Source organism: Drosophila tropicalis, unplaced genomic scaffold (genome assembly GCF_018151085.1).
Source record: "Drosophila tropicalis isolate 14030-0801.00 unplaced genomic scaffold, ASM1815108v1 contig_443, whole genome shotgun sequence".
NCBI lineage: Eukaryota > Metazoa > Arthropoda > Insecta > Diptera > Drosophilidae > Drosophila > Drosophila tropicalis.
Window position 1 is genome coordinate 7,297,806 of NW_027172907.1, and position 18,872 is coordinate 7,316,677.

An 18,872-nucleotide genomic window follows, 5' to 3' on the forward strand; every position below is an offset into this window, starting at 1 on the left:
GAAATTGGCCAATAAATTTAATAAAAAAAAAACAAATGTATTCGATTCCGGTTGGAATTACAATGATTATGCATAGTATTTATTAACTAATAGGAACTTTAAAATCATATAAATCATATATTTATTATACAATTCGAATGTTGAAATACATATCGATATCGCGCATAAATTTATCGATAAGTAACTAACAATGATTTTTAAAAAGTTTTTTCTTGTTTATAAATAAAATTTTACAACACTTATTGCTAAGCAAATGATAAGGCCATAACTTTAGTATCGTATTTTACTAGGAATTCCCTCGCAATGTAAAGTCATTCACTATTACATGCCATTCAAATATACGCGCTTATTTTTGAGTGACTATCGTTGCTAGATGCATCCCTGCGCATCTGGAACATTCAAGAACGTTCGACGAGCAGACGCACCCGAAACTATAAAAGAGGCGAGCGCTGAGCATTTCGCTTCAATTTCAAAAAACAAAACATACCGAGAACAGATTGGGCGTGTGAAAACACAATTTTCTCGTCAGAGAACAATTAAAGCAAAAAATAAGTGTCAAACAACAAAATTATATTAAATTCTCAAGTGAAATCAAATAATACAATAATATAGACAAACAGAAAAGAAGAAGGAACACAATTTCAACTTAACTTGGCTGAAAACTAAATTAAATTTTGAAAATCAGTTAAGGTAAGTTAACGAAAATCCAACACAAGAGACACGAATTCCCAATACTTGAGCTGAAATTAGCATTGACTTAAGGCTTCTGAAACGTGGGCAGGGTATAAAACAAAGAAGTTAAATTCTTCTTGACAATGTGGGATACAAATAAAATAAGCGACAAAACGAGACAAAATACAACAAAAACACAAAAAATCGAACTGTACAACGTCATCATTGCACAACTCGAATTTTCTTCTAGCACATTCCATTGAGCAAAAACAGAAAAAAATACAACAACAACGAGTATGGCCAGCCAGTGATGGCAGGGAAAATTGCTAGAAAAAGCCAAAAATGGAAGGGAGAAACATATTTATTTTTATTTTAATAGATAATTAAAACAAAAAAGTAAATAAAAGAATTCAAATACGAAGCAAGCTGGGAACGTCTGGTCTTTACAGCTGATGTTTATTATTAGAATAGTAGGAAAGTCGTCGTCTGTTAATTTCAGCTTGAACTTTTGGACTTCTGTCAGCACTAGTAGTTACTGCTCTGAAAAAAAAAAACAATCAAAGTAATATTTTCCTATTCCAAAAATTTAGGTTACAACAACAAGAAAAAAATGGGCAAAGACTTCTACAAGATTCTGGGCATTGATAAGAAGGCCACCGACGATGAGATCAAGAAAGCCTATCGCAAATTGGCTCTTAAATATCATCCCGATAAGAACAAGTCACCACAAGCGGAGGAACGATTCAAGGAGATTGCCGAGGCTTATGAAGTGCTGTCAGATAAGAAGAAGCGCGACATATTCGACCAACATGGTGAAGATGGGCTAAGAAGCGGTGGTCCAACAGGACCAGATGGGGCCGGACAGCCGGGTAGTTACAGCTATCAGTTCCACGGCGATCCACGTGCCACATTCGCCCAGTTCTTTGGTTCAGCAGATCCATTCGGTGTATTCTTTGGCGGCGGCGATAGTATGTTTGGCGGACCCGGTCAAAGTCAAAGTCAAGGGCAGGAACAAATGTTTATGAACTATGGCGCCGATGATATGTTTGGCGGTGGAGGATTCGCCTGTAATCCAATGGCTCAAGCATTCCGTTCACAATCGTTCAACGCTCAGGCACCCACACGAAAACGTCAGCAGCAGGATCCACCAATTGAACACAATCTCTATGTGAGTCTGGAAGAAGTGGACAAAGGTTGTACCAAGAAGATGAAAATATCCCGCATGTCAATGTCAACCGGACAAGCGCGCAAGGAGGAAAAGGTACTTAGCATTACAGTGAAACCCGGATGGAAGGCGGGAACAAAAATCACTTTCCCCCGCGAAGGTGACCAAGCACCACAAAAGACTCCAGCTGATATCATATTTATCATACGTGATAAGCCACACACTCAGTTCAAACGTGAGGGCAGCGATTTGCGTTACACTGCCCAAGTGAGCCTCAAGCAGGCTCTATGCGGAACTCCGCTGACCATTCCTACACTGCAGGGCGATAGCATTGCCGTTAACACCCAAGGGGAGATCATCAAACCCACCACCACGAAACGCATCAGTGGCCGTGGATTGCCCTTCCCCAAGGAGCCATCACGTCGTGGAGATTTGATTGTGGCCTTTGACATCAAATTTCCTGATTCGCTACCTACGAATCTGAGATATCAGTTGTCCGAACTGTTGCCAAATTAATGTATGGTAGCTAAACCGTATCCACTAACTACACTAATTCTTTTTTTTTTTTTTGTATTATTAATTTTAAGTAAGGCCCAGAAAGTTTCGCCAAATCGAATTCGGCGAACATGGAATATGTGATATATATACACACATTTATATAGAACCTCTTCACTATTTTGACTAGAAACATTTACTCTGACACATATTCCATATTCGAATCGATTCGATCTGGCGGAAGATGTAGATGCCTAAAATAATAATAATAAACCTATTCTAGTTTCGTGTATATTAAAGGTACATAGTACGTTTTAGTACCAAAAATTATTTATGTTAATATAATAAAAAAAAAGAAAAACATAGAATTTATATATAAAATTAGTTTATTTGTGTTTGTTTTTCTTACAGCTATTTGAGTTTCCCGCGCTAAAGCGGTATACTCAAGTTAGAGGTGGCGGGATTTGGTCGATGACAGTGAAAAATCGATAGTTTTACAAAAAAATACCGAATATATCGATAAACACGATAAACAGTGCAATCGACCTTTCTCCCCTCTCTAGTGTGTGGGATGAACTTTTTAACATCATGAAAAATTCTGGCGCCTCTTTGTTATTTATTTTTTTTGGTTTGCAAATCTTGTGGTGGGTGTTAAAAATAATAAGAAGTAAATAACAATTGTGCCAAGCCATCATTTGTGATTCTTTGATTGTGCAAAAACTTTTAGTAATGAAGTTATTTGCAAAAAACAAAATGGTTGTCTTGGCGCCGGCGCGGCCATTTCGACGAAAAGCAAAGACACCTGTTTCTCGAAGATCTTAAAGAATATTAACTATTATGCATTAATAAAAGTAAAGTGGATCAAATAAACTTCATCTGTAGTTCCGTTACAAATTATTCCAGATAAGTGCAAGGACAAATTGTCCTTTAACGAGTACACACATGTACAGACATCAAATACCGTTAATCCGTTCAGCGCTATTAACGTTGGCAGAGCTAAAGAGATGCATAGAGTCAAATGCAAGGTAAGAAAAAATATGTTCATGGTTTTTTTTTTAAATTTCACATTTTATTTGGGTTTTATTTGTTGTTTTCACTTCAAAAAGAATTTGTTGTAATTTTTAATTTTTCACACACTTTTTGTTTTTCTTTTTTTTCTCTATCATTAAATTTGGTTGTTGTTGCTGTTTTGTGTTAAATTTGCTTGCATTTTGCATTGTTTTTTTTTTTTTGTATAATTTTTTTTTTTGTTTCTTTTGCTGTTTTTTGCATATTTTGTTTGTTGTTTCAAAAATGTTTAACATACATTGCACATTTTCTTGTTTTTGTTCTTATGTGTTGTTGTTGCAGCTGCTAATTTTTTTTTTTCTTTATCATTTATTATGATGTTCTTGTGTATGTGTTTGTGTTGTATGTGTGAGTGTTTTCGTTTGTTTATAATAAAAATGGAATTTGTTTAATGTTTTTATTTTGTTTTTTTTCTTTTTGTATCGTTTTAGTTTATTATTATTAACTAGAATTGTTTGCTATTGTTGTTGTTGTTTTCTTTTTTTATTTTTAGGTTTTGTTCCTTATTTAATAAGTGTAAGTTTTTTCCTTCTTTTCATTGTTATGCTTCAACAAAAAAAAATTAGAAAAAAAACATTTTGTTAAAACATACATATTATGATCCGAGTTTAACTAACAATTCGAATTAATTGAATTGATTTAAGAACTCAATCAGTGAGACAAAGACAGCAATACGACGCAAGAGCGAGTAGACGAGAGAGAGGGAGAGAGATACGGCTGCAGTAAACAGAGAGAGAGAGAGCAATAGTTCGAAGACGATTTTAATCTTTCCCACTTGTTTCTCTCTTTCTCTCCCTTTATCTCTCTTTATTGGCACTCTTTGCAAAGCTTTGTGAAGTCACACGGTTCCGATAGCACTCTCTCCTTTCACCTTTTCCTCTCCTCTCCTGCCCCTACTGCCTCTTCTGTCTTTGTACCATGGAACTGGAACTCAATAATCTTAAAAAAAGAAATAAATTTCTTCTTTTTTTTTCGTTTCTTGTTGTTGTTGTTGAAAACTTAAACATCATTTTGTTTAAACATTAGACTATGTTTGTATAATAAAAAAATTCATTTCCTTTTTGTTTTTTTGTTTTGTTTTTTTGTTGTTTTCTTTTGTTTTTGTTTTAAAAATAGTTAAATTTGCGTATAAAAAAAAGTTTTCACGCTATGAGTTTTTTTTTTATTTTTAATAATTTAACTATTTCGATTTCATTTTTGTTTATTTCTTTTTTTTTTTTTTTTTTTTTTTGGGTTTTTTATTTATAACTGATACAAAAATTATGTTAAAATGTCGCATTTTGTTTTCTTCTTTTTTTTTCTTGATGTTTATTAGTTATCGTTTTTTTTTTTTTCATTTTGCTTGGTTTTGTTGTTGTTTTCTTTTGCTATTCTTATTTTCCTTGTTGGGTTTTGTGGGGAGGGGGAATTTTCTTTTTTGTTTTTTTCGACTAAACGCTTATTTTGTTTTGTGTTTTATTTTGCTGCCATTTTGGAAACCTAAAAATCTTTCTTTCTGATTTTGTTCGCCTGTGTTGTGTGTGTGTGGGTTCTTCTTTTCTTTTTTTTTTTTTTTTTTTTTTTTTTTTTTGGTATTTTGATTATGTTTCGATTTGTTTTTGTGAGTTACACTGGAAAAAATTTGGATTTCAGCAATTGGTTTTTGTTTTGTTTGAAGTGTTTAGTTTTTTATGTAATTTTTTTTTATGTTGTTAATAGTTCCTGAATTGAAATTTTATCATCCCAACAGCTGCTTTCACAACCAATTTGTATTATTATTTTTGAGTAGCAAACAAAAAAAAATGCTAAATGTGGTGCTGGTTCTATGAGGGAGGTGATTGGGGGGATACTGAACTTGCCTTGGGGTGGGGGGGCAGGGAGACGTTACTACTCCTTGAGTTCTTTGTGGAGCCTTCTGTAAGAGTGTCATGTAACTCTTAATCATGCTCGTTTCGGCCTTAGGCTAGGCACAAAATCCTTTAGATATCATCCCCTTCCTTCAAATGGCAATCCCTTTTAAACTTCATCACTTTGCGATCGGATCAGGCTTAAGATTTTTGTCTTTAGTCTGTTTAGTCTCTTGGGAAAAGGGTTATGGAGGGCTGTCCACCGTCTTAGAGGAGGTTTAGCTATGACTTCTTCGCCGATCTTAAGTACCCCCCAATATTTACTAAACTACATTTTCGATAGGGGTGTTTGTGTGTGTGTGTGAGAGTGGGAGGAAAGTGAATTTTCTTCTAAAGGTGTGTGTGTGGGTGTCTGTGTGAAAGGTTTTTCTTTTCATTCAATTGCCGTATTTTGTGTTTGGTTTCAAAGTGAAAAGTTGCCTTATTTATTATTGTTAATTCTGCTAGAAGGTTTTTCATTTTGTTGTTGTTGGTTGTGTGTGTTCTTTTTTGTTTTAATGCTTTCTCATATATTTTCTGTATAGTTTATAATTTATTTAAATTTTGGATTTATCTTTTTTGTTTTTGTTTTTTGTTTTTGTTTGAATGCTGCATTTAACGTTTATTTCTTTTTGGTTTTTCTTTCTTTTGTTAAGTGTATTGAATTGCTTCTTTTTTTTTTTTTTTTTTGTTTTTTTGTTTTTTAGTTTTACCATTTAACATTTTGACTAAATTTTTGCTATTGGTTTTATTTTTAATTGTTATTATTAGTTTTTTTTGGTTTTTTTTGCTTTCGTTTTTAATTATTTGTTTTGAAATTGTTTTTCTCAGTGTAGGTGTGTTTGTGTGTGTGTGTGTGTGTGTGTGTATGTGCCTACAAACTAAACAAGTGTGTGTGTGTCTTAAACTACTAAGATTTTTACGCGCTTTTATTTTTGCTACGTTTTTCTTTGCTTTTGTTTTTTTGTTTGCATTTTTTTTCTTTTTCTCATCGTCTTTTTGCTCCATTTACTTTCCCTCATTTTCTTTTGTTGTTGTATATTTTGTTTTGTTTTTTCTTTATCTCTAAACCTAAATTCAAAAAAAATTCATTTTCCGTTTTATGCAATTGTTCATTTGTTTTTTTTATTTTTTATTTATTTTTTTCTTGTTTTAATCGAAATTTACTTTCAAGTCTTTTTGCAGCGACAAATGCAATTGTTGAATTTGTTCTCCGTTTCCCTTTTCTCTTAATATTCTCTTTTTTCATTGTTTAATATAAATCAAAGTCTTCTCATTACTCAAAAGAAAACAGTTTTTAGTTTTTTTTCATTTTTTGTTTAAACATTTTTTTCGTTTTCGATGTGATTTATTTCTGTTTTTCTTTTCTTTTTTTTTTTTTTATACTTAGTTTTTCATTAACAAATTCTGTTTTTCTTTTTTGTTTTTTGAGGGGGTAATTTGTTGAGGTTTTACGAGGGTAGGGGGTAGGGGGAGGAAACCAAGCAAATTGATTTTATCTTATACGTTTTTCAGTTTTTTTTGAGTTGGCCTACACTTGATTTAGATTTTTGACAACACAAAAAAAGAAGAATTTTCGTTTCTCAAAATTTGCATTTTGCATTTTCGCATTCTCAATCAAATTTTTTGCGTTTGTTTGGGGGTTTTTCTTTTCTTTCGTTTGTTTTTTTTTCTTTTTCATTCACGTTTCTCATTGTTTGCATATTTCTATTTTAGTTTAGTTTTTGTTTTCGTCTTGTTTGCGGCTTGTTGACTGTGGATCTGTGCCTAAATTTATCATGTCTCGTGGTTTCCACACCGGGGACCCTACAATTAAAAATGAAGAAGAATAAAGTATAAAGCATAAGAGAATACGAAATACGAAATACGAACAAACAGATACAAGATAATGGATAATCGATAATGGATAATGGAAAGATGATTGCAATTGGAAACCATATAGAGCAAGAAACCATATATATTTGTATGTAGAAGATCAGATCAGATGTAATAATTATGCTAATGAACATAAACATTTTGTCGACTAAAACACACCCTGTATATGCATTTTGGATGTATGTATGTATGTAGATGCATCTACAGGGTGTCTTTGTTTTGTCTTTGTTTTTGGGCATTATTCTTTGTAAATTTTAATAACTAATGTGTGTGTGTGTGTGTGTATGTATTATATGAGAAATCTCTAACAATCTCTAGGTGTCGTCACTGTGCAACTAAAGATAATTAAGAATATTATGAGCTCACAAGAGAGAGAGAGAGAGAGTGAAGAAGGACTCGGACGAAATTAGCCAAGTGGTAGGCAGTTGTGCTTTTTTCTTCAGTGTAATTTTCTATTCAATTTTAAAATCGGCTATCCGATAGTTGTTGTTTTTGGTAAATTTAAGTGTTAAGAATAGCATGCAAAAAATTTTCTCAATAAGGTAAATTAAATTTTCAGTGTCTACTTTTAGGCGGAATGTAAATCTATTTCCTCCTGTAGTATTTCCTGACATTTCTAGCTTAAATGATGTAAGAGTAGACTGCAGTTACGGTTGGAGGTAAGTGGGTCGGGGGTCAGGGGGGTTGGATTAAGTAGAAGGTTTTTGGCATAAAAAAGATTCGGATTCGGATTTGTTTTTTTTTTTTTTTTTTTTTTTGTTGGCTAAAATGTTGTCATCGCTTGATTAATTGGGCTGATTTGATTTTTTTTTTTTTACAAGATTTTTTTTGTCATTTATTTTTGTTTTATAAACTATTTTTCGAAAAATTTGTTCCAAATGTTTTTTTTTTTTTTTGTTTTCTTTTTAGATCAGTTTTGCATTTTATGCCAACATTTTGTGTTCGATTTGATAGGCAGAAAAACCAAAAACAAAGAGTAGAAAAAAGAAGTTGAAAAGGAAAACGGGCAAAAAGAAAAGCGAGAAGAAAAGAATAATTAATATTTGTTATTGTTGTTGGAATTTTCTTACAGAACACTCAGTGGAAAAATGATAGAAAAAAATCATTGTGCACTTTGATTGTTGTTGTTGCTTTTGTTTTCTTTTTTCTTGGAATGAGGAAAAGAAATATTTAATGAAATATTTTCGATTGCATTTTGAGTAAATTGTTTTTTGTGATTGTTTAGGGGACGGTGAGGTTCCAGGTGTGTGTGTGTGTGTGTGTGTGTGTGTAACCATAAGACATATATAAATATATATATTTTTGTATAACAGATATTTATCTTGTTTTCTTTTTCTTTTATCAATTCATTTCTTTCCAAAAAAAATCTCTCACACACAAATTTCTTACGTTTTTCTTCTTCTATTTGTATTGTTGTTGTTATTTTAAATTTTTGCTGTGCTTTGACCTACTCGATCTTGGAAAATGCAAAACGGATTTAAAGTTTATTGTTTTTTTTTTTTTTTTTTTTTATTATTTTATTTTATTTGACTTTTCCTTTTTTGGATTGTCTCTCTTTTTTTTTTATCAAAAAACTTAATCAAGCGATGCCAACTGTTGAATGTGAATAATTAATTATATAAATTTATATTTACTACATAATACATATACATAGAATGAATGATATATCCATATACATATATGTAGAGGGAGAATCAGAGTTAGAACCATTTTTACCTCAATAATAACCATTTCAGACTTGGCGACATTTGTTCAATATTAAACTCGAACTCAACTAAGTGTGAAAACCCATTTCCCTTTCTGTTTAAACATTGCATCAAATAGTTTTCCCCCTCAATAGATCAGAAAAAAGGAGTCAAAAGTGGAAAGTGGCGGATCAGAAGGGCAGGATCGGTGCAAAAATTGTATAATTCTAATTTTGTAAAGTGCAGGGTATCGCATGACAAGCAAAAGTGTCGACCCACTCAAGTCAATATTTAAAAAAATGGATTCAATCGAATTAGTTTCTATATTCTAAGTAATTTCTTTCCCTACTTGATCTATCTAATAACTAATTTAACTAAATTGGGTTTTATTCAATAAAAACTATTTACATTGGAAACAAATCGATTTTAGCCTGAAATGTCTGAAAGTTGATTGAAAAGTTTGAGAAATACAAATACAAACAACTAGCCAAGATGGAGAAGAAATCGGTTGGAACGTTTGAAAGTCTGAAAGGGAAGCTATTGAATTGCTAGGCAATATTTTTGTGGTTCTAATTTTCATATGAAACATTTCTCATATATACATACATATACATACATACATATATATATATATACGTACATATATATATGTACATATGTATATGTAGTTTTCTCCCATTATCAATTTAAAACCAATTTGATTGCATTATTTTAAGTTATCTTTCAAAAAAACAAAAAAAAAAAAAATGATAAGTATATCACGCATTTCTTTTTTGTTTAATTCTCTTGTTTTAAACTTATTTACGGGCTAAAAAAATTCAATTGAATTCAATTTAAATATATGTATACATAGATACATATGTATATATATTATTTAACTTACCTTGCTAAAAACAAAAAAAAAAAAAAAAAAAACTATATAACTAATTGCATGATTTACCTAGGTTTACATTATTTTTGTGGGCGGGTCTAAAGAGGCTAGAGGAGAGGGAGAAAGGCGGGGGGGGAAAAAAAAAAACAAGGCCAGGCCAAAATGGAAGTTCGATTTCTTTGTCTCTTTTGTTCTCTTCTTTGCTTTTCCGTTTTTTTTTCAGTTTCTTTTGCTCTATGTCCATTTGTCGCTTTTTCGGTCATTTCGTTTGTTTTTTTTTTTCGTTTGATTTTTTGTTATTAGTTTTATATTTTTAATTTAATTTATTTTTGATTATTTTAGAAGTGTTTTTTGTTGTTGCTGAAATTGATTTTGTTTCGTTTTGGTTTTTGGTTTGATTTTGTTGCTGTTTCAAAGCCCAGTGTAAACTGTAAATTGTTGTTTTTTTGTTCTTATATAGTTGTTGTTATTTATTATCAAGCTTAAAATTTAAATACGTTTCGACTATTTTATGGTTTTGTTTTTTGATTATTCATATAGTTATTTTCCTTCAGTTACATTTAACAACCTGAAATTTGATTTTGTTTTTTATTTTTTTATTTTAATGTTTTTAGTTGAGTTTTTGAGTTGCGCACACAAACAAAAAACCGAAAAGAAGGAACAAAACTTGAACTTTTTCTTTCCCATTTTGGTATTTCATCCTTTCCTTTCCTCTCCCTTTATTTGTATATATCCTTGCAATACATATATATGAATAATCCATTCTCCCATATGGAACAATCAGTCGAAGTTTGAAAGTTTTAATTATTTTGCAGATCGAACTACTTTATATGATATGTACGATCCAGTTAGAAATCAATTTTAATACAATGAATTATTTTGTGAAATGATTCGAAGGAAAATGAATATATTTTTAAATTATAAATCCATGTTCCGATTCAATTAGGGAGAGTGAGAGAGACAGAGAGGAACAGAGCCATTTGATGACTCGTTATCCAATTTTTGTTGTTGTTGTTGTTATAGAGTGCAAGGGATATATTAACTACGGCATGGCCGATGTCAAGTCTGGGATTTTTCGATTTTCGATTTGAAGATTATCTATAGCCATATATAGTATATAGTTTTTTTTTTTTTTGGTGTTTTTTGATTTTTATATGCAAATGTGTGTATGTATGTATGTGTCTGTGTATATTTGTTTGTATGTGTTTGTATATATACTATATAATTTGTTACGATTAATACTGAACATTGAGGTACGACTTACGATTATCATTTCCATCATCAAAAAATGTTTTTTTTTTTTTTTTTTTTAAATTTTTTTCCTACTATAAATGAAAAACCTTAAAAAAGAATGAAATATCAAAAAAAAGAATGAATCAAAAAAAAAAAAAAAAAACAATTATTTGTCACAACATTTTTTCTCGTTTAGCGTTTTGCTTTTTGTTTGTTTGTTTGTTTTTGTTTTTTTTTTTTCTTTTTGGTATAATTTATTAGTTATACAAAAAAAATTTGCTTTGCTAACTATTTTGTTTGTTGCTGTTGTTAAATATTTGTTGTTTTTTTTTTAATGTAAATACTTTCAAATACTTTCTGATTTGGTTTAGGTATATATAATGTTAACCCTATAGAATTGTTTGTTTGTTTGTTTGTCGAACCCGCATTTAGATTTTCATATTTGATTCTCAATTCAAGAACTTTTGTCTTTAAATTATTAAAAAAGAGTTCTTAAGATTTTTTTTTTTCCTATTTTCATTTTCAAATTCTCTTTTGCCTTTTTCCCTTCGCTATTTTATTTACCCTTTCGTTTTGTTTTGATTTAAGTTTCTTTTCGCTTTTCGCTTTTCTCCTTACATTTGTCTTTTAGTTTAGTTTACTTCTTTTTATTTATTTATTTGTAGTATGTGCGAGTATGAATTTCAATTTTAGTTTTAAGTTTTGAGTTTTTGTTGTTAGTTTTTAGTTTAGTGAATTTCTCTTGCTGAGCTGCTGAGCGGCTTTCTCTATATGTCTGTGTGTGCAATGCGGCGTATGCGTAATGTGGTATATATGTATGTATATTCGGACAACACATTTCACAAAGTTAGTAAAAGAGTTCAAGATGAAACGATATATATACATGTAAATGTATATATATTTATTGATCTCTTTCTTTCGAAAGAGAGAGATTGTGGAGTGGAGTGGGATGTGGGGTAAGAGTTAGAGTCAAAGGAAGCGCATGGAAATGCTTTTTGGTTTCCTAATTATTGACTGACCATCTCTTGAATGATTTATTTATTTGTTATTCATTATTCGTCGTATTTGTATTTATTATTCGTACTATTTTTAAATTCAATCCCTTGTGTTTTGTTTAATATTGAAAAAAAGTTCTCTGTTTTTTTTTTTTTTTTTTACGTATATTCTGATCTGAGTTGAGTTTTGGTTTATAAGTTTTTGAGGCATTTTGGGTTTTATTTGTTTTATTTTTTTTTTTTTTTTTTTTTGGTTGTAATACGAAAATTCCTTTGGTATACTCTTGTTAAGGCCCGAATTTGACGATTTTATTTGAATTCAAACGCTTGGCCAATAGTTTTCTATAAAGTTTTTAGTTTTTTTAGATAACTTTTGTGTGTAAACATTTGTCAAAGCTGCACAAATTCAGTTTTAAATTAATTATAAACTCAACAGTGAATATAAGAAGAAGAAGAAACGATTGAACCGATATGTATTATTAAGTTAAATCGAAATATTTATTGACTATTCATTTTTATTCAGTTCGAAAGAATACAACATTGACGAATTTTCCACACAAAGTTGCATTATTTTTTCTATATTTATCCGGAACACGATGAGTTGGTTTTTTTACAGAGCCTTCTCCCATCTTTATTTAGTTCGGTTTTTATTATTTATTTTTTTAATATTTCTAGTTTTGATTTGTGTCATTTTAGTAAATTTGTCTAATTTGTTATTGAATTTTATTATTATTGGTTTATATTCATTATTTTTGTTTGTTTTTTTAGTTTCAATTTATTATATAAATTGTTCCTATATAGAGAATGTTAGTTCAGGATTCTGTGTGTTCGCTCGATCGATTATTTGTAGAGTTTTGGAAGTTGTGTGTTATCGTTATCGTTATCTTTGGTTTCATTATGTGAGTGAGGGGGATGTAAGGTCCCTCCTCAAATTGTAGTCTCAAATATGATTTTTAGTTCTTCGCAAAAAATTAAAGTGCCTGAAGTGTGTTTGGTTAGAGGGCGGGGAGGAGGATTCCTCCCAACCTTTTGCATTTCATTTCGGGCACTTTTATTATTAAAATCCCTGTTTTTATCTCTCTTTTTTGGTTTTCGGTTTATCTTTCTATTTTTATCTCTTGTGGAAATCCGTAAACATCTTCGATCGTTTTGCACTTTAGACATGTATTTCAAAATAGTCATGACAGTCCACACAACCACCGGAATCGCCGCCACCACCACCACCTCCTGCTCCTCCTCCTGCGATACTGCCTCCCATCTCTGGGACGAATCCTATGCCACCACTAGCCGTTGGTTGGGCACTAACCACCACACCGCCAACTCCTCCCATGGTCATGCCCATGTTTCTTGGTGTCTTCTTCCGCGTGCGACTTTGCCGCACGCGGGACTTATGCTAGGAGGGTCTCTTCTGATAGAGACAATCAATGCATGTGGTATACTCGGGAGCCGAGGAGCTCAACTGGGTGATGGACTGATCGTGCGTACAACCCATGGGAGGCGGTCCTCCCATATAGCCGCCTCCTGACATATCTGGCATATAGGTGACATACTGCTGAGCATGTGGAGGAGGTGGCGGAAGTTGACGCAATGGCATGGGATGATCGTAAATGGGTTGCGAGAATGTATTCTCCGCCGATTGTGAACGCAATGGGCCCGAGCTGTAGACCACATAGTTACGTTCCGGCGACAAATTGCCATAGCCAGAATACCCGCCACCTCTCATGCCATACGAACTGTTTGTCATTGAACTATCTCTCGAGGTGGAACGCTCCAGTGACTTACTAAGACGACTACGTCCACCTCCGCCGCCGCCGCCACCGTATTTGCCCGTGGTTACATAATGATCACTACAGGTCTGATTATCATAGACTGGATAATATTGATATGTCTCTTGCTGCTGCTGCTGATGACGAGACGACGATTTGGTTGATCCCGTGTCAAAGCTACCGTGGGCAGACATGCTACGCTTGCGCCCGGGCACATCCAAATGATCGGAACTATCGAAACTACTCATGGGTGAGTGACGCAGACAAGAGGAAGTGTTGCCGCTGGCTCGGTCCGGCGACAAATGATCTAGACTACTACGTGGCGAGAGATGACGTGGCGACAGCGAAGTTGTTGCCACTCCTGAAGCCTCGCAGACATGAGAGGGTCCACCCTTTTTCAAACAACTACGATCAGGACTCTTTGACTTTGAGGGACTGGACACATGGGGCTTCAGTATGCCACCCGTTGGCTGTGCCGTGGAATGCTTTAGTATACCACCACCACCTTCGGACGAACGACGTGGACTGGGTGTACGACGACCCTGGGAATTGTCGCGGCTCCGCTTACCACTGCCCTGTTCACTGAGACTGGAGCGTGGCGATTTTATTTTGATTATGCGTACGGGTGAGCTACCCTGCGACTTGGAACGATCTGGTGAAATGTAAATACTTTGACGTTTCGAACCCTTCGAGGCGGTGGTGTTGCTGGGGGTGGTGCCTTTTTGGCCTGTGCCTGATCCGCGATCTGGTGACTTGGTTTTAAATATCTTGTCGACCTTCTTATCAATGACCACAATGTGAGAGGCCAGCGAGGACATAATGTGGCCACTGGCACCTTCCTCTTCTGTTTCGTCTTCGGAACGCTCCGAAGGCCCTGTTGTGGCCGTGCTATCCGATTCGGTTGTGGGACGCGATGAATGCGGCGATTCAATGTCTACAACGACTGTCTGTTGATTGCACGTCGTCGTGGTCGACGTGTTCTCTACTACGGTCTGTGGTTCCGGCGATAGGCTTGAATCATTTTGCTGCTGATCGCCATTCTCTTCTTCGGTTAAATCTTGCGGCTCGAAAGCCTTCTCCCTGAGACTAGCCATATAGGCCACAATGTTGCAAGTGCCATCCGCTAGATTCTCCTGTTCGAGCAACTCGCTCATGAATCGAGCTGATGACTCGGCATCGGTTTGTATATGGTCACGGTCTTGGTCACGGTTACGGTCTCGGTCTCGGTCACGGTCACGTCGTTGTTTGGCCTGACCCCCACCTGAATGTTGGTGGACTACTGCCACCTGTTGGGACGAGGCCAAACGCTCGGATTCACTCTCAAAGATTTCGATTACTTCGATCTCTTGTTTGGGCGATTGACGCGGCGATTGCCGTGGCGATTGACGTGGTGATAGATGATGATATTGGTGTTGGGAGGTCTGAATCTGTTGTAATTGTGGTTGCTGTTGTTGTTGTTGGGATTGAGGGGAATGAGAATCATTGGCAGCAAACAGGCTACCACTACTACCTAAACTTAAATTAAATGAGGCCGCCACTTGTTGGGCATGAACCTCCGATTCCGATTCGAGTTCCGTTTCATCATCTGGCGATGATATCGATGATGATGGCTTACCTAGGTCCTTCATTAAAACCGGCTGGTAACTGGCCGGCGGATGTGATGATTGTATGAGACGAGCCTGACTGCCAGTGCTGCCCACCGAAAGGGTTGAAGTGGTGCTACAAAAAGACAATACAAGGGCAAGCGTCTAAGTTTTTTTGGCGGGGAATCGGCATACAAAGGTGGCACGGACAAAACTACGGATTACTTACCTCAATGTCAGGTGATTGGGTGTACGACCCAGGGTGGCCTTGGGCCTGATTGTGCCCTGCTGTGAGTCTTCTTCACCCTCGGATTTGGTTCCGGGATCAATGCGCTCAATATCGCTGCTATGATGATGCAAATGAGGTTGTCTTATGGGTGGTGGTGGTGGCTCTCGCGGATGTGGATGGGGATGTGATTGAGGTGCCTGTTGCTGTTGTTGCTGCTGCTGTTGTTGTTGCTGTTGTTGGGGATCTATGGAAGAGTAAGTGATTTCTTTATGCACGAAATGGTTGATATGGAATGAATGTGTGAGAGAGAGAGAGGGTCACTTTATTAGATTGCTTTTTTCCAATAATAAATGGGAGAGACAAAAGCCTATTCTATAAACCCATTGGGGTAGTTGTTGTTTTTGTCGTTGTCTTTCCAGGCTTACCTGTGACATCGCCCACTGTCTTGCTGCGACCACGGAAACCACCGGGCTGCAACTGTTGGCCATGTTGGGCCGTTGCATAGTGCACTACTCCACCGCCGCTGCCACCAACAGCAGTTGGAGGTAGATCATCGCCCTCCTGACTGCCCGATAGGTTATCATAGTCAATGTTACCAGCCGAATGTCGCTGAGAACCGGATTTCTTTTTCGGTTTACCCAAAGTGTGCGAACCGTGCACAATGGTAATCTACAAAAAATAAAAGTGTAAAAACAATTTAAGTTCCTACTTTCTATGTTCCAGATCTTAATACGGCACGTCCTACCTGTTGTTTGGGTCTCTCCAAGGTTTGGGAATTACCAGCGTATCCACCGTGCATCATGCCACCGCCACCGCCGCCCTGTGAGGACATACCCGATACGGAGCCAGAGCTACCACCAAAATTCTTCATGGGAATTGACATGTTCCTCACACTCTCACGTATTATCTGACGTATGGTCTTGAGGAAAGCATTACGGAAATCAGCGGTGCTATTCGACAGCACATAGACCTTCTCCGAGCGACGTTGCAGTTGGGACCGCAAGTGTATCAATTCCCACAAGAAGTGCGAATCCATATCCTTGGCCGAACTGGCTCGCACCTGGACTTCAGTTACTGGAATCAAGACTTGATAGCGTATAATTTCCACTTCGTTCGTTGCATTTTTGCTTGAGACGCCCTACAAAGTGTACACACGCACAGGAAAATGAGTTCTTATTGTCACACGATTGGTAGGGCAAAATTATATTTACCATCAGTTTCTTCTTTTGACGCAAACGCTCTTTGCAGAGAAAGACCACAGCTGATTTGAAGACAAAGCACATGGCATGTAGCTCTAGACCTTTCTTGATTTTACCCAAGAAATCGGAGATATTTAACCACTCGACTCCGCCATAGTAGAGCAGATCACCTGAAAACCAAACCAAAAAAGGAACGCTTTAAATATTGTCTAGACGAGGTAAGAGGTTTGTAGTCTTTAAATTGTATCTTTTCAGTCACGAATTTTAAACATCCATATATAACTAAATTTTGTTTTGTTCTTTACACAGCTGATAATCCTTAAAAACGCGAATCGATTGATACAACTCTGGCCCCGATCTTGCAAAGGACTCGTGAGTCATTTCTTGCTTCTTCTTAATCCTTATATCTTAATTTCCCAAAGGACATTCCAGGTCCTGCTAATATCGATCGAAGCGGACTTCCATCAGGCAAAAGGGTATCTTGCAAGTCCTTAAAATGATCGTGTTAGAAGCACTTTTCTAGATTTTGGACTTCTAATTGAATTAAATGGCCAAGAAATGAGAAAGCTAGAAAATCCTTGATATCTCAGCTCCCGGCAGGAGATTGCGAATGTCCTTTGCACATATTCATTGACGAATGGAGTTTTAGGACACCATGTTCGACTTGATCCTTCAAAGGACTCGCGAGATATTTGCAATTTTTGTTTACGCAGAAGAGTCCTTTTATCTCAGCTTCCTAAAAGACGTTCCAGGATCTGTTAATGCCAGTATAAGCGGATTATCAAGGACTACCACCTGACAAAAGGACACCCTAATCGTAATTGAAATGGCCGAGCTACGAGGACTTTTGTGGGACTTTCGCGTCTCTTTGGCCATTTTTCTGACTGATTCCCTTACAAAAATTCGAGCACAATTTTTGGAAGGATACTAAAAATTCTTGAATGCAGATCGGTAGTCCTGATCCTGGAGAACTAGAAAAGGTATGGCCGGTCGAATTCGGTCTGCGAAGTTATAAGTTCGAGAAAATAATCCTTTTTTCGTTTTTTAGCTCTAAAATCCGTAAATCCTGCCGCAGTACGAAATGACATGGCTCCTTAAGATGTCCTTAATGAACTTTACGTATTCGAATGTAAAAAAGTTGGGGTCATCTAAGGATGAAGGACATGAAATATTCTGAAAAGGTCCTTGTTCTCAGCTATCCGAAGGACATCCCAGGACCTGAGGATGTAAATCGATGCACATGGTAAAGGAGCTTCCTCACGCCAAAAGACATTCCTCTCGTCCTTAAAATGACCGAGTTATGAGCAGTTTTCTGAATTTTGGACTTCTAATTTTTTCCAAGTCCCAAATTGAAGCAAAGGACAAAAAAATCTGAGGAAAACTACAAAATCCTTAATATCTCCGCTCTCCGAAGGACTACAGCCATGTCCTTTGCACCAACTATAGTCCTTGATGATTCGAATCTTTTGACACCAGATTCGGCCCGATCCTTCAAAGGACTCGCAAGATATTTGCCTTTTTTATTCAAACACAAAAGTCCTTTTATCTCAGCTCCCAAAAGGACATTCCAGGATCTGATAGTGTCAGTCGATGCGGATCACCAAGGACTACAATGTGACCAAAGGACATCCTGATCGTCCTTGAAATGGCTGAGTAACAAGGATATTTCTTGTATTTTTGCGATTTTTGGCCATTTTCCTGACTCTCCCCCTTACCAAAATTCAAGCAACATTTTTGGAAGGATATTGAAAATCCTTGAATGCAGTTCGATAGTCCTGATCCTGGAGAACCAGAAAAGGTATGTCCTGTCGAATTCGGTCAATGTCCTGCGAAGTTATAAGCTCGAGAAAATAATCCTTCTTTCGTTTTTTAGCTCTAAAATCCACAAATCCTGCCGCAGGACGAAAGGACATGGCTCCTTAAGATGTCCTTGATGATCTTTACCGATTGGCATGAAAAAAAGTTGGGGTCATCTAAGAACGGAGGTCACAAAAATTAATGAAAATGTCCTTGTTCTCAGCTATCCGAAGGACATTCCAGGACCTTATGATCTCAGTCGATGCGGACGAAGAAGGACGTTAATATGGCCAAAGGACATCCCAGTTAGCCTTAAAATAGCCGAGATATAAGCAGTTTTCTGAATTTTGGACTTGTAATTTTTAAGTAGAAAA

At 35.5% G+C, this 18,872-nt stretch overlaps 2 protein-coding genes and 1 long non-coding RNA gene across 14 annotated transcripts in view; 2 read left to right on the forward strand and 1 right to left on the reverse strand.

Moving 5' to 3' along the window:
- The first annotated feature begins 459 nt into the window (after positions 1-459).
- DnaJ-1 (DnaJ-like-1) lies at positions 460-2,700 on the forward strand. Its single transcript, XM_068285967.1, has 2 exons — positions 460-690; positions 1,263-2,700. Exon 2 carries the CDS (start codon positions 1,283-1,285, stop codon positions 2,351-2,353), a length of 1,071 nt encoding a protein of 356 aa, XP_068142068.1. The 5' UTR covers positions 460-690; positions 1,263-1,282; the 3' UTR covers positions 2,354-2,700.
- A 2,549-nt stretch (positions 2,701-5,249) lies between these two features.
- The window catches only part of sif (still life), a 101,891-nt gene continuing 88,268 nt past the window's right edge, over positions 5,250-18,872 (reverse strand). For 7 of the 12 annotated variants that reach the window (XM_068286596.1, XM_068286597.1, XM_068286592.1 and 4 more), the window contains 5 exons: positions 16,714-16,871; positions 16,248-16,640; positions 15,928-16,171; positions 15,503-15,767; positions 7,872-15,409 (listed from right to left, as the gene is read on the reverse strand). In XM_068286596.1, coding sequence (XP_068142697.1) covers positions 13,318-15,409; positions 15,503-15,767; positions 15,928-16,171; positions 16,248-16,640; positions 16,714-16,871 — 3,152 coding nt within the window. In that variant the 3' untranslated portion in view covers positions 7,872-13,317. Of the gene's footprint in view, positions 7,072-7,871; positions 15,410-15,502; positions 15,768-15,927; positions 16,172-16,247; positions 16,641-16,713; positions 16,872-18,872 lie in introns of those variants that run through there. The other 5 variants (XM_068286599.1, XM_068286602.1, XM_068286601.1 and 2 more) reach the window with 2 other exon arrangements.
- Positions 16,758-17,292, forward strand: LOC137574331 (uncharacterized). Its single transcript, XR_011031980.1, has 3 exons — positions 16,758-16,919; positions 17,011-17,073; positions 17,134-17,292. It is a non-coding gene; the product is annotated as an uncharacterized lncRNA (long non-coding RNA).

Coding starts and splice junctions, on each gene's coding strand:
- DnaJ-1 (XM_068285967.1), top strand. CDS start 1,283: ATGGGCAAAGACTTCTACAAGATTCTGGGCATTGATAAGAAGGCCACC.